A 15,270-nucleotide genomic window follows, 5' to 3' on the forward strand; every position below is an offset into this window, starting at 1 on the left:
GTCTGCATACTCAGAATTAACAATATTTGACTTGTATTATTTATACAATGTATCTACCACAGTTTTTTTTTTTTCCTCCTAACAAAACATTCTCTTTCTGAGGTACAGCCAAGGATAAGTGAAATAAGTTCCCTGTGAATTGTTTTATGTTAATCTAAACTATTTAAGGCTCTGTGATTTACTGGATGGAACTGCACAAATTTGAAATAATAAAGCAGCCACATACTTGTTTTCGTATCACAGATTGTTTGGCTGAAATTCAAAACTACATTTAAACATATCAAAAATAAATGAAATACTGTGCCAAAACTAGACATCAGACTTGAATGCAGCTGCTGTTTCATTTCAAAACTCAACATATTCAGTATTCATTTCCACAAAAGCCATGTTATTTGGGCTAAATTTTGACTTAGTCTATTCTGTAGACTTTCAGTTATGTTTAAAACTGAATAAATGATTTTAAACAGCAATTTATGAATATTTAAATTTACATTTAAATTAACTTATTGGTTCAATCTACCTATTTAACAAGTATGTTTTCAACTGAATGGCTGTAGAAAAACCATCTCCTTGTTGTAAGTTGCAAGTAATTATTGTTTAATTTTCTGTGTTGAACCTATAATTTGGGGAAACTCAGTTAAATGATTTGCTATAGAAACAAGTTGAAATTATATGATGAGATTGTTAGTAAATGATTTTATTTTCTATGATTTTTTAAAATAGGAGAAGACAAACATAATTATACATCTTTGTCTGAGTTTCAGATATTTAAAAACACTTGGAACTTTAATGAAATAAAAACCAATAAATTACCATGATACTCATTACAAATGTAATAGTATGAGTTATTTATTCATATAATACATCAATCATTTATTCATTTTCACCTATTTTCTTCATATTGAGCATATTTAAAGGAGCAGAGAAATATCTTAGTTTGAAAAAACACTTTAAACAAGTTTTAAAAAACCATACCTGAGTATTGATTCTTATTGCTCCAATGGAAGGAATTTCATAATAATAACCTGAAATATACACACATATATACAACAGATTTATATGTTTACATATTATGATATAATAAAATACACAGAACTATTTTATGGCTTTCTAGGAGAAACTGAGTACTTCTAATTCAGCAAACACTAAAATATCAATACCGCTGATCAGTTTGGAAAATGTGTGATTAACCTAAACTCATAGCAAATACACAAGCTTTATCAGAAACTTCACTACATTTCTTATATTGTATAAAATAAATGTCATTTTTCTAGAAAGCAGTAGAAAACCTATTATCAACAAAAATTGTTTTCATTGGAGAAATAATTAAAAGTATACAATGATGGGTATCTAATAATTTTATATCTGCCAAAATATAACTTTGAGGATAAATCTAGGCTCTTGCTATTGTCATGTAGCATTGTTCAAACAACATTTTTTTTCTGAGTATAAATGAAATATAGGTTCACTATACAAAGTCTGAATTATTTAGGAATGTATAAGATATTTAAAAAATAATTTAGCCACTCAGGAAAAAAGTACCATATAATGCTATACTTTCTGATATCTAAGTTTTATACAATTCAGATATTATTTGATTCTTAATTCTTCATGCAAAGTTATATTTGATCAGAATCAGAATCAGTATAATTCAATAAAATATAACACTATAATGTCAAAGTAATACTATAATGTAATGTAACACTGATGTCAATGTTTCTTGTGTGTTTTCTCTAGAGAAAACATATCTTATTCTTGCTTCGATTTAAAAATTAGCTACAACTTTAGAGTATTTTAAATGATAATATGTAGAAGTAACAACTACTAAATTCATCTTCTTATTCTAAAATGTGGTCATGTAAACAGACTTGTTACCTTTATTTTCACAGGCCATCCATTGAATAGGTCCTCTGTCATAATTATGTTGACCAACTGAAAATGTGAATACACGGACCTGATGAATTTAAAAATGGGTATCTGTTAGGCTGCATAAAATTTAATTGAAAGGCAAAACAAAAGAGCTAAAATAAAAGATAAATAAAAGCATGTTTTTCAGTTAATTTATGTGACAAGAAAATTGAGGCTGCTAAATCACTTGGAAGGCACCAGAGAGAAACTACATAATCTACTCTAAATATAGACTTTAGTTACTAAATTTAAGTTAGTACTTAGGTGCTCTGCATCATATCCCAATTCTGTGGCAGGATCATGACTAAGGTTTCATTAGTAGAAATGGCATCTTTCAGATTCACCTCAACATCAGCTGTCTCACCTAGTTAAAACATACTATTCACATGTCTATCTAGTCACTGCAAAAAAAAAAAAATCCTACTTAATAGGTACAAGGTTACAAAAATCTATATAGAAAGGAGGTCACTCTATGTTTAGTTGCTTAGAGCATTATACTTAATGATGGTTTCACTACTTTTCACATCATGAAAATATTTAATATGCATATGTATGAGTATGATATTAGTCATATGACTTACTTTCTATAAAGATGACTGGAACATATAAATAAATATTTTAAGCTCTGAGCATTTTTTAGAAGAATTAAAATATTGACTGCTTCTAATATGCAAATATTTTAAAATGTAATTGTGATACTGTTTAATTATTGTAATTTATATATTCATTGGAAGGCACTGAATTTAAATAGTATAAAAGTATAGAAAATAAATTCAGTGAGGTCAACAAATATTTAATAAAATGGTTACTTACACTGATTTTTACCAATTTAGTAATCAGAGAAAACCAATACTCTAAGTTCAACAGTTTAGCTTTTTCTAAAGATAAACATGCAGAAAAGCACTTTTCCATGAATTCATGGTCTGGTTTGAACTATGTTAAGAGCTTTTCCCTAATTCATGTCGATTGACTGTTTGAATTGACATTTTCTAATTGTTTCATCTGTTTCATCTTTCACATACGACTGCAGAGGACAAATCTCAAGAGATTCTACATCTGGTCTCTGTTCTTTTGCTGGTCTTGGCCACACAGAGATCACATCATAACAACCCTCGCCCCAGAAAGTACACTTGGGAGGGTGTTGTTTCACTTGTAAATTTCACTCAAGCCACTCATCCAGGTATGCCTTGGCTAGTTATGCAAGAAGGCATTTGGTAAATACATCAGAGTTTTAATCCCCCCAAACTGTAAAGACAGGTGACTGGTTCTAGCTTAACAGAAGTTGGTGTTACCCTCTCTTGCTACCCAAGTTGGTGTTACTTACTACCCTCTCTCCCTTAATCCTTCAAAATACAAAAATCTAGTTTCATTTCCTAAAATCTTCAATTGGTCATTTTGGGGGATATGCATTTTAGTGGAGTGTTACTACTTAACAGAGTTAAAATTACTCCTAAATGGATTATTTTTATGAACAGGTTGGCCACCCTACTGATAATTCAATTTAATTGCCATACCTTAAACAATTGTCATGAGAATTCAGGACACGGAAACAATCCAGATGTTCTAGAAAGCACCCGGGGATCACTTTCATGATTAACATTTGAAAGCATGTCTCACATTTTCAATTTAAAGCACTGCTTTGTCTGTTGTTTCTCTTACCACAACAGTATTCCAGTAAAATGGTTTCCATAAAGTACTTTCCAGTACAAGGACATAAAGGAATAAGACTAAATGAATTATTATTACATATCTACATCCTTAGAAATCAAGCATTTCTAATAACATAGAGGCTAGACATACACAGACATATACCATGTGAATATTTTGACTGATGTTATTCAAACAGTCCAAATAAACACAACACAGGCAAAAAAATATACTAGTAAAAAACAACAACAAAACATATTGCTTTATTTGTTTTACTACAGAAGTTTTGCCTGACCCTAATTGTTGGCCTACATGGAAACCTCAGGTATTGTTCAAATTAAAGAATTTAGAATCAGAGCTGGGTGTCAAAGTGTACATTGTCATATTTAATTATAATTTAATAAAAGTTTAATACACACTTTTTTTCTTTTTACTTTTTCTTCTCTATCTTTATTCATTTATCTCAGAGGTCCTTCCTTGTCTATTTGAATATAGGTAGGATGCATTAACTGATTTGAAAAGACCCTGATGCTGGGAAAGACTGAGGGCAGGTAGAGAAGGGGACGACAGAGGATGAGATGGTTGGATGGCATCACCGACTCAATGGACATGAGTTTGGATAAACTCCAGGAGTTGGTGATGGACGGGGAGGCCTGGCGTGCTGCGGTTCACTGGGTTTCAAAGAGTTGGACACGACTGAGCAACTGAACTGAACTGATTGAATCATTCCCATATTACAAATGTATAATTTTTAACTCACTTTGCAAGTTATATTTGCCTTGTGATAGATCTTTTTAAAGACATTTTTCTGAAAACATCCTCCCAATGGTTACTAAAATCTTAAAAATTACAAATTCACCCTTTCTATAGTTTCAGCAACTGTCTTACCATTACAATAATTACAAAATGTTTCTAGTATATCTAAAATACTTATTTTGTCTCTTGGTAGATATACATATACACAAAACATATGCATGTAAATAATGATTTTATAGATTACCTTATAATTTTCTTAAATGACTTGATAAATATATATATATTTGATTGAGAACAGTTTAATATAAATCATATCAAATATAAAAAGTTTAATATAAATCAAATATAAATTTTTAATTCTTTCTATGACAATGAAAAGATACACATGAATATTATACTTTAATCCCAGGTGCTGTACCACGCTGACTTTTGTCTTTGTTTTAAACATCTGAATTATGTAATAAGATTTTAACTAGATTGATTTCACAAGCAGGTGTGATACTCAACATTTCATAGTACATATATACAATGAATTGATGAAGTTTAAAAAATAATTTGTGAACTCTAACTTTCCACTTGGGAGTTTTACTTTCACTCTCCTATTCCACACTATATGACTGCCACCCTGTGGAAGAGTTAATGAACTCCAATGCCAAGTTTACAGAGGTGTTTGCTGTCCCCTCAGTCTGATGTTTTTCTCTTCTTTAAGTGTACCATTCTTCTTTAGCTATAAATTTGGGGAAATAAAATAATAAAGTGATTCCTTGAAACAGGCACAATTTAGAGATTAAGGTAAATTACATTCTCAAAGATGTGTATTTTCAGAAGTCTTTTCTTTACATGGTCTTACAGAAAAACAAATAAAGTGACATTAAAAAAAAACACAAAACCTTGAAACACTTAATGTGCAGCCACACAAGCTAAATATTTCATCTAAAGTCTCCATTAAGTAAATTACTTTAAATCAGGCCTCCATGAAAGCAAAGTCAGCTTTTGCGGAGAAAAAATTCCTTTACTTATGCCTAGTAGTACATTTATAATCACAACACTAGATCCATAGAACAAGTACGTACTGAAGACTCACTGTTCTAAGTGTAATATTCCTAGAAAATTTGCTAAATGATCCTGAACTGGTTGATGTTAGATAGGCTATGTTTTAGAATGTTCACTTCTGTGAGGGTCATATATGAAACATACATAGCTATAGATGGCTTTCAAAAATATTTTTCACATTGCTGGAGCCCAGATTTCTAACAGAAATAATATGGGAAGTTAGAAACTGAATAAACATTGGACTGGGTTAAAACAGTTTTAGGATTGCACTATTGTATCTATTACAGTACTTTATATAGATATGAAAATAAATATTTATTAAATGAAAAAAATTCAATAGCTAAGTGAGTGGTCTTAATGTTTTCCCAGAGGGATATAAGACACATTTTTATATCATCTGATATATAAATTAGTTCATTATAACAGAGTAGAGCCAAAACCAGAGTGATAGAAGCCTTGCATTCATAATTATGGGTTGTTTCATCACACTTATATCACGGCAAATTCGTAATCTTTTTTTTGCTGTTATTACATAGTATTTTGATAAATGAAGATGAACAAATTTCTTCAGGCAAGTTAAAGTATGTATAATACACATATCATTTATATGCTATATTATTCCTAGAGGAAAAAAAATAATTATTGACTCATGTTTAGTTATATAAGAATATTCACAAAATAAACTGAAATTTGAGAACAAGTTTAATAAAATTAAACTTAACTAAAAATCAGTCTCTAGTATTAGTTGCAATTTATATAATTTGGCCTTCACTTGGTCCAAAAATCATTTTTTCTCTGAACAGAAAATTATAATTCCAAAATGTAAATTTGAATTATAATTTACATGTTAAGCCTGGCCTATTTGACCAGAGAAAACTTTTAATTACCAGCAAATTGGGTCACTGATTTGCTTCTTAAAATACACTACTGATGTATCCTTTAGTTCTAGACTTCTGTTACTCTGCTTTTTATTTTGTCTTGTTTGTTGAAGACAAAAATACTTGTCTTCAATTAAGATTTTTCCAAAACCACAGGGTCAAAGTATTTTAAAAGTCATAGGAATTTCTTGTTTCCCAGCAGAACCCAGTTACTGGAAACTGTCACCTCAACAATTATCAGTTACCCAGAGTTCAAGTTTAATTTACAATAGGCAAATCTCCAAGGAATAATGGAAATGAGACTATGAAGAAAGAAAGCCAATAAAACTAAAATAAAAACTTCAGCTATCGAATCTTGTTAGAAAAACGATGTCAGAAACGGGTTTTATTAATTTACTGTGTGTACTAAAATTTTTGGCAATAAGCCTATAAAAATACTAGATTGGACTGAATATTTTAGGAGAAAATTCTACAGTAGTTTTCATAATTCACAAGTACACCAGGATCCACAGCGTTTAAAATAACCCACATCTCTAGGCTTATAGCATTATGAAATAAATAAAAATGTCCAAATGTACCTTTCACACTTAATTTATTTTATAAAGCCCAGTGATCTGAAAGGTTCTTGCAAGTCTGCAAAGATTTGATGGCTTAGGTTTAATCCATTTTAGCTTCTTAAAGCTGTGAGAAGCATGTTCCTTAGTGGTGAAGTCTTGCTATCCGACTAGAAGGAAGGATCCTGGGTGGGCAAATGATGACTGGCATGGCCCCAAGGCTGCCCTGGAGAGAGAGATACAGGACTAGCCAGCACACTCCACATGAGGTTATGAAATTTGGACTGCTGAACATTTAAATGATTGATTTTGCCTCTTAGTAGCTGTATAGCTTTCAGCAAGCTCGTTAAACTTCTCAAATTTTGGTTTTCTTATTTCCAAAATGGGGACGATGTTGATGGTGATAAAAACCTTTTTATCATATGGCTATTACAACTGTGAATGAAGTGATACATGAAAAGCTTTTGTATTATATGGAAAATTATAAGCACAATAAATATTAGCTACAGTAATAAAGATGACATCATGATGATGACGACTACAATGTCTTCTATAGTCAAACCATCAGAATTCAATGAGGTAACATTTTCCATTTTCACGCCTCAAAAAGAACTTAACTTGAAATAATACCTTCCCAGAGGGACAAATTTCATTTGCTCTACTGCATCTAAGATTAAACTCCAAAGAAAAAGATACTGTCTAAATGCCGCTGTGTCCATACAAGATATGCCTGTATGGAATTTCCCAGGGCCTGACAAAGGAACAAATTTAGTAAGTGACCAGTGAGTTTGTTTCAGTAAATCACACCGAGCAACTTTAAAAAGGAAAAGGAAATGCAGTAGTTTTTGCTTACATGATCTTAAAGACCTAGCTGATCTCTCTCTTACATGTCTTGCATGTGGGTATATAACAAAGATATATGCCCTTGGGATTATGGTCGTGTTTAAAAATGTTAACAATTACAATAAATCATCCTTGCATATTAAGATTATAAGGGAGTAAGTTCAGGTTCCCCTTCTATCTGCATGCACTGACAGGATTTGATAACAGAGGAAGAAGCTATGGATACATTTCATTTCTAAGCAATTTAGCTCTGCAGAGACGATTGTCAGCTGAGAGGTCACAACATAAGTGATATAGTTATTTCAGATGTTCCTCTTGGGTAACGCTAAATACTTCACTGACACAAATAATGAGAATACTCATGAAGAACTATGTGTTGGACTGATCAGTATGAAAGGAGAGGTGGCATCAATAAAATCGTTTTTTATATGAACTTAAGTCCCCCTAATTGTAAAATGGCATATACAAGGGTGGAACATTAATTTTACTCTACATTCCACTTTTGCCTTCTCATACTGTTCATGGGTTCAAAGAATGTTCAAACTACTGCACAACTGCACTCATTTCACATGCTAGCAAGGTAATGTTCAGTCCTCCAAAGCTAGGCTTCAACAGTAAGTGAACCGAGAACTTCCAGATGTAGAAGATGGATTCAGAAAAGGCAGAGGAAACAGAGATCAAATTGCAACATCTGTGGGATCATAGAAAAAGCTAGAGAATTCCAGAAAAACATCTACTCCTGCTTCATTGACTATGCTAATGCCTTTGACTTTGTCGATCACAATGAACTGTAGAAAATTCTTAAAGAGATGGGAATACCAGACCACCTTACCTGCCTCCTGAGAAACCTGTATGCAGGTAAAGAAGAACCAGTCATGGAACAATGGACTGGTTCAAAATCGAGAAAGAAGTATGTCAAGGCTGTATATTGTCACCCTGCTTATTTAAATTCTATGCAGAGTACATCATGTGAAATGCTGGGCTGAATGAAGCACAAGCCGGAATCAAGATTGTGGGGAGAAATAGCAATATCCTCAGATATAAAGATGATATCACCCTTATGGCAGAAAGCAAAGATCTAAAGAGCCTCTTGATAAAAGTGAAAGAGGAGAGTGAAAAGCTGGCTTGAAATTCAACTAAGATCATGGCATATGGTCTCATCACTTCATGGCAAATAGATAGGGAAGCTATGGAAACAATGACAGACTTTATTTTGTTGGGCTCCAAAATCACTGTAGATGTTGACTGTAGCCATAAAATTAAAAGACACTTGCTCCTTGGAGGAAAAGCTATGACAAACCTAGCAGCATATTAACAAAAAGACATTACTTTCCCAACAAAGGTCCATCTAGTCAAAGTCTGGTGTTTTCAGCAGTCATGTATGGATGTGAGATTTGTACCATAAAGAAGGCTGAGTGCCAAAGAACTGATGCTTGGTTTTGAAGACTCTCGAGAGTCCACTGGACTGCAAGGAGATCAAACCAGTAAATCCTAAAGGAAATAAACCCCAAATATTATTCATTGGAAAGGCTGATGCTGATGATGAAGCTCCAATACTTTGGCCACCCTGATGAGAAGAGCCAACTTACTGGAAAAGACCCCGATGCTGGGAAAGATTGAAGGCAGGAGGAGAAGGGGATGGCAGAGGATGAGATGACTGGATGGCATCACTGACTCAATGGACACGAGTTTGAGCAAACTCCAGGAGATGATGAAGGACAGGGAAACTTGGCACACTGCAGTCCATGGGGTTTCAAAGAGTTGGATACAACTCAGCAACTGAACAACAACAACAACAACATCCCACTTATAAGGAAAACATATAATTTTAAATTATTTTCTTGTAAAAGGTCAAAGCTATTGAGTATCATATATGAATGTTTTATATATAGTTTACTATCAGTTCAGTTCAGTCGCTCAGTTGTGCCCAACTCTGTGACCCCATGAATCGCAGCATGCCAGGCCTCCCTGTCCATCACCAACTCCCAGAGTTCACTCAAACTCATGTCCATCGAGTCGGTGATGCCATCCAGCCATCTCATCCTCTGTCGTCCCCTTCTGCTCCTGTCCTCAATCCCTCCCAGCATCAGGGTCTTTTCCAATGAGTCAACTCTTCGCATGAGGTGGCCAAAGTATTGGAGTTTCAGCATTAGCATCAATCCTTCCAATGAACACCCAGGACTGATCTCCTTTAGAATGGACTGGTTGGATCCCCTTGCAGTCCAAGGGACTCTCAAGAGTCTTCTCCAGCACCACAGTTCAAAAGCATCAATTCTTCAGCACTCAGCTTTCTTCACAGTCCAACTCTCACATCCATGCATGTCCACGGGAAAAACCATAGTCTTGACTAGACTTAGTTTACTATAGGAGATTATTAATTGCATATTTGCATTTATTCATTTATGTTGGGCATCTTCAGTAATTACTCAGCAACCACTGTGCATCAAGCCCTTCTTAGCCTCTAAGGAGTCAATGGTAGGTTTACAAGCTGATACAACCCCTACCTCTTAGAGCTTTCAACAGAAGAGAGTACAAGATAATGTAAATAAGTACATAATTAAAATAATTTTTTAAAAATGGTAATCTGGGAGAAAGAAAACAAAGAGGAAAGATGGTACTGAAATAGAGAATAATGAAGTGTATAGGAAAAGGGGACCACTCTAGAAAGTCTGAGCAGGGAAGATCTCTGTGTGGAGCTACATGGCAAGCAGAGCTTTCAATCTGAGAAGACAGCCTCAGGAAAAACAGAACAGAATGCCCTTCCTGGTATTGTGATTTCACATCAACAAAAGGCAATCCTAATTTTAGGTGGCACAATTCTACCTAGAAATTATTTCAAGTGTATTTGTGGCACTCTATGGCCTAATATACTTTCTGTTTAATGTAATACTTATTCTCACTTTTCAATGGATTTGTTCTAGCCATCAAATTAAGGATGCTGTAAAATGTGTGGAAGTAGGTAATACTCAGACCCAAAGAAACTGTTCCTTAGTTTAGGTAATGAATTATCAATACTAATTTCATTCAAAGAACACAAATGTAAACAAATCTGTCAGAGAAGGACACTACACAGATACACACGACATGAATTTTAAGTTGATCATCTACTGGCAGGGCCAATATAACTTAAAATTATTGTTTTTAGTTATACCTTAACTCTAGCACAAGTAATATATTTGGTTTTTATGAACACGGCTATAGTTTCCACTCTAAAACTGAAAATCCTTTGGAAATGGTTGAAAGTGCCAAATTACATGAAAATTTTTAAAAGCAGTGCATTTCTAAACAGTATTAAATATTCCACAAGTCTGAATATCCTCTATTATCAGAGGTTTGAACATTCCTTCCAAAGGCTTCATTCTTGCCTGATGGAGAAGTTAGGCAGAGACTACCAAGAAGGCAATGAATTATTTCCCATGAATTATTTTTCCTACCATGAGTTGAAAAAGTAGTTGATGATTTTCACTTTTACTGTATAAAAGTGAAAATATATATATTTTTATATACATATACAGATTTAGCCATTTGTGATTTGCTTTCGATTTTTGTAGGCTACGGATTATTTCTCTTCTGGATCTGACAAAAATTAGAAAGACTGCCAATCATTTTTGAAAGAATCTACAAAATAAAGCATCTATTGTCAGGCAATTATAATTTTTTAGCTATGCATTCTTTATTTTACAAAATTATTCCACATCTATCATATGCATTTTTCATTTATTCTTCTCATTTAGTTTACTAGCTATTTTGAAATTTTCATTTTATAGATTTTTGAATGTCTTTTTATTTTTGATTAATTCTGAGAATTAACCTAAGAATCCAAGAACAATTTTATAGCTGGCTAGACAATCTTAAGTGTATATTGCTAACCGATCTCTTTGCTAATCTACAGAAAATTAAGTTATCTTTACTTTTGCTAGACCTGGGAATTATCTTTCAACTCTGTGTCTGGTGTCAGTTTCCTTTGTTCATTTGTTTGGAATCTATGATAAAGTTCATTTTGGTTTTGGCTCCATTTTTAAGGCAGTCTCATACACATGGTTGAGCCCTAAGGAATGGCAGAGTTGCAGGTAAAGATTAGAAAGTGAATGCATTTTAATGTGGAACAGCTGTGTGAGGAGATTAACATGGACTCCGTTTTAAGCTGTACCTATCTATAATCAGGTAGATTAATTCCCAAGAGTAATACATTTCAAAAGAACCCAAACAATTTGTTCTAATTCTCAAACCTTTTGGCCTCATTAAATTGTGCTCTGTATCTGCAGGCTCATTCATCAGTTCTATGGGTGGACCTCATCACACCTATCTGGGTTGCTCTGAATGATTTCTAATGTCATCTGGATGACTAATGGGTTTAAATGAAGCATTCAGTCACATTCATGCCAAGCAAGAGGCCTGGGGAGAAAGTAGGATTCAAAAAGAGGTTTTCTGATTTTTTTTCTTTAAAAGCTCTCCAAATTTTGTGACTTTGCAATTTCAATATTTTTAAGCTACAAGTGAATGTCTATCTTAAGGGGCATGTTTTAAAGTAAAATTATAGTTGAATATAGAATTTTACATGTACTGAAAATTTTTATTTTACTACCTATCAAATTTCAGTTTTATACATTGGCTGTTTGAAAGAAAATGTAGCTAGTTAAGTTCTGAGTTGATAAATTTATTGCCTAATATATATGAATTTTACAGGTAAATAACTGGTCATACACATCCTTAGATGACACAGATAGACAAGGATCTTCCATGCATCCACATGTCTGAGGGTAGCAAATATTTCACACTGGGTGGATGAGTGGAAGGTAGAGAAGTCAGAATAAGCAGGGAAAGTGAGAAAGGGTTTGACAGTTCATCCCAAACCATTTGAAGACATATTGAAGATGATGGAAAAATCTCTCTTATACACACTAGTTGCATACATACACCCTTGGCATAAACAATTAACTGTGTAATGTTGTCTTGACAAAATACAAACACACTCAAAAACATAAGTGACTTAAAAATCGTCTGCTATCATCACTGTTAGTGGATAAGAACATGCAAATACCAAGAGACAAATTTTTTGTCTAACATAGTTTTCCACATTAGAAAATTTTAAAAAGCCATTGAACTTGGAAGCAGAGTGCAATGAAATATGGCCCAACAATGTTTTAAGAAATACAATTCCTAATTGTCTAATTCAGAAATCTGTGCTCTGTATTTCTCAATCCCTTCTCTTTCAAGGATCTCCATCATTTATCCTTTCTCTGTTTTGTATCTATAAGCTTTCTCTGTCTGGATATCCCTTTACTAACCTTAAGTTAAAATAATGACTTAGCTCTTCCACTGTAAAAAAAAAATGTATGTATGCACACGACTGTGTGCAAAACTTTACCCAGAGTTGACTGTCTTAATTTTTCCTAATTTTTCTTAGCAAATTTGCAAAGATTTTAGAAAAAAAATTAGTTTATGTTCAGATTTCTATTTCCTTATTCCTTGATCACTTTTTAACCGCTTGTCAGTGGTTGAAATTTATTCATAGCACTTTACATAAGAGAGCTAAGCCAAAGTTCCACACATGGTCCCTTGTTTCTAGAGATATGATTGACAGAATCAATGTCCACTTAAAACAGATATAAATGTGTGTTCATATGCCTGTGTATGTAAATATGTATACATGTATAAGAGTGTATATCACAGAACTTTGCTACAGCCCCTAAATTAGACTCCCATTAAAAAAAATGTAGTTTCTAATTCCAAGGACATCTTAATTTTTCTTAGCTAACTATACATTTATTTTAAAAATCATAGAAAGCACTGACAACTTAATTTTCAAAGTTTCTTTGGAATTCACAAAAATTCTATGTCCTTAGGAGAAGTGTGTGTCCTTACAGCAGAGAGATATTATTAACAGGCAAACAGCAAGACTGTTGAGTACAGATTAGATTCATAAGTTTTAAAGAAGTGAATGTGATATGAATCATTTCTTACGTGGTTTAGAATGTCACAAAATGACTTTGTTTAAAACGTGGAGTTCCTATAAAAGGTGAAGGAGATGAGAAGCAGTGTTTCAAGATAGTAATATTTAGATTGGACATTTTTTGGATATATACATAGAAAAATGGCTTTCAACTAGTAAATTTTTCACTTATTCAATCAACTAGACAATTTGTGAAAATGGAGGGTAGGATACAGTTGTTTTCCTTATGACATAAAATCTCTTTTATGGAAAAAGTGAAAATTATGATATGCCTCCAAGACAATAATGTTACTTCTGCATGCAAAAAGAGTTTTCAGAGAAGAAAAAAATAAATAACAAGTTGATTGTTTTTCTCTTTTTATACATTTAAATTCTTTTACTTAAACTTGTTAAACTTTTTTGTACTCTGAAATTAAAATATATCTCTGGCACAAATTGCAATACAGAATGCAATATTCATTTCCATATTTAAGAAACTCTTCCTTTTTGAAGAAAAATATTCAGAGCTGAATGATTCCTGCTGTTAGTTTGGATGATATCAAAATTAAAGAAAAGGTGATTTAACTAAACTTATATTCATTAAAAAATGAAAAGCACTGGGGCTTGTACTTATGCACCTCTGTCATAAGATAATAAAATAAACTTATGACAAGAAGATGCTAAAAAGTCCTTTCCAAATTATCAGTGTATGATTAGAATAATACTGAAATAAATGTATTATATTAATAGAAATGAATTTAGATTAAATTTATTTTATTACATTTGAATTCTTTAAAACATGGCAATTTTATATAACTGAGAATATTTAAATAAGTGAAATATTCTTTAACCCAGATTATTTTTTATGATTATGAATTTGTTCTATAATAGAAATCATGCTTCCAACTTTTGTTAGACACTCTCAAGTTTTAGTTATTGCCATGTATTGAGAATTAACTCTGAATCCGTGCTTCTTGTAGGATGCTAAGAGTTCATAGTTAAACAACACAGAGGCCTAGTCATGTGGGACCTTGTCATCCAGAGGGTGACCAGAGAAAAGATCTCATGGGTAGTGTCAGTGTGAAGAGACAGGGAGGGTCAGACAAACTGTGCTGTGGGATCAGAGCACAAGCACCTGAACAACCATGAAGTGGGAGCAAAGGATGTCAGGACATCCTCCAGGGGTGGCGACTGCCCTGAATTTTGAACAATGGGTGGTAGTTACTAAACAAAGTAAGAAAGCTACATTATATCTTAATGCATCTGTATTTTCCCATTACTTTTCATTCTGATGATATTTCTGAAACAAATATTCACAATAACAAGATACCACTCAAAATATTTATAGGCTATTGACAGTTCAGTCTATTTATCAACTTTTTCAAAAGGAATGGCTCTTCTATATAATCAAAGTCACTAGATGTTTAAAAAAACTTGACCCTTACATTAAACTTATATGACATTATACTTTAATAGCATATGCAGTTTCAAAGAGTTGAGTATTAAAACATTTTGTAAACAATTCAAAGTTATACATATGTATGTTGTCAACTCTTTGAAAGTACTGGTATTTTGAAGTGTTTCAAAAATTTTCATCAATACTCTACCCTATTATCCACAGTATTTTGCCTGCCAATATATATATAACTTATGTATATTTACCTAAATGTATTAATTTACCTTTTTCCTTCTTTTTAAT

The 15,270-nt window shown here is 32.7% G+C and overlaps 1 protein-coding gene across 6 annotated transcripts in view; it reads right to left on the minus strand.

Moving 5' to 3' along the window:
- CACNA2D1 (calcium voltage-gated channel auxiliary subunit alpha2delta 1) overlaps positions 1–15,270 on the minus strand; it is a 535,456-nt gene that overhangs the window by 72,253 nt on the left and 447,933 nt on the right. For all 6 annotated transcript variants that reach the window (XM_018047284.1, XM_018047282.1, XM_018047283.1 and 3 more), the window contains exons 13-14: positions 1,876–1,954; positions 976–1,025 (exon numbers count right to left, since the gene is read on the minus strand). In XM_018047284.1, the coding sequence (XP_017902773.1) occupies positions 976–1,025; positions 1,876–1,954 (129 nt within the window). The remainder of the gene's footprint in view (positions 1–975; positions 1,026–1,875; positions 1,955–15,270) is intronic.

The sequence above is a fragment of the Capra hircus genome, chromosome 4, assembly GCF_001704415.2.
Source record: "Capra hircus breed San Clemente chromosome 4, ASM170441v1, whole genome shotgun sequence".
NCBI classification, from domain to species: domain Eukaryota; kingdom Metazoa; phylum Chordata; class Mammalia; order Artiodactyla; family Bovidae; genus Capra; species Capra hircus.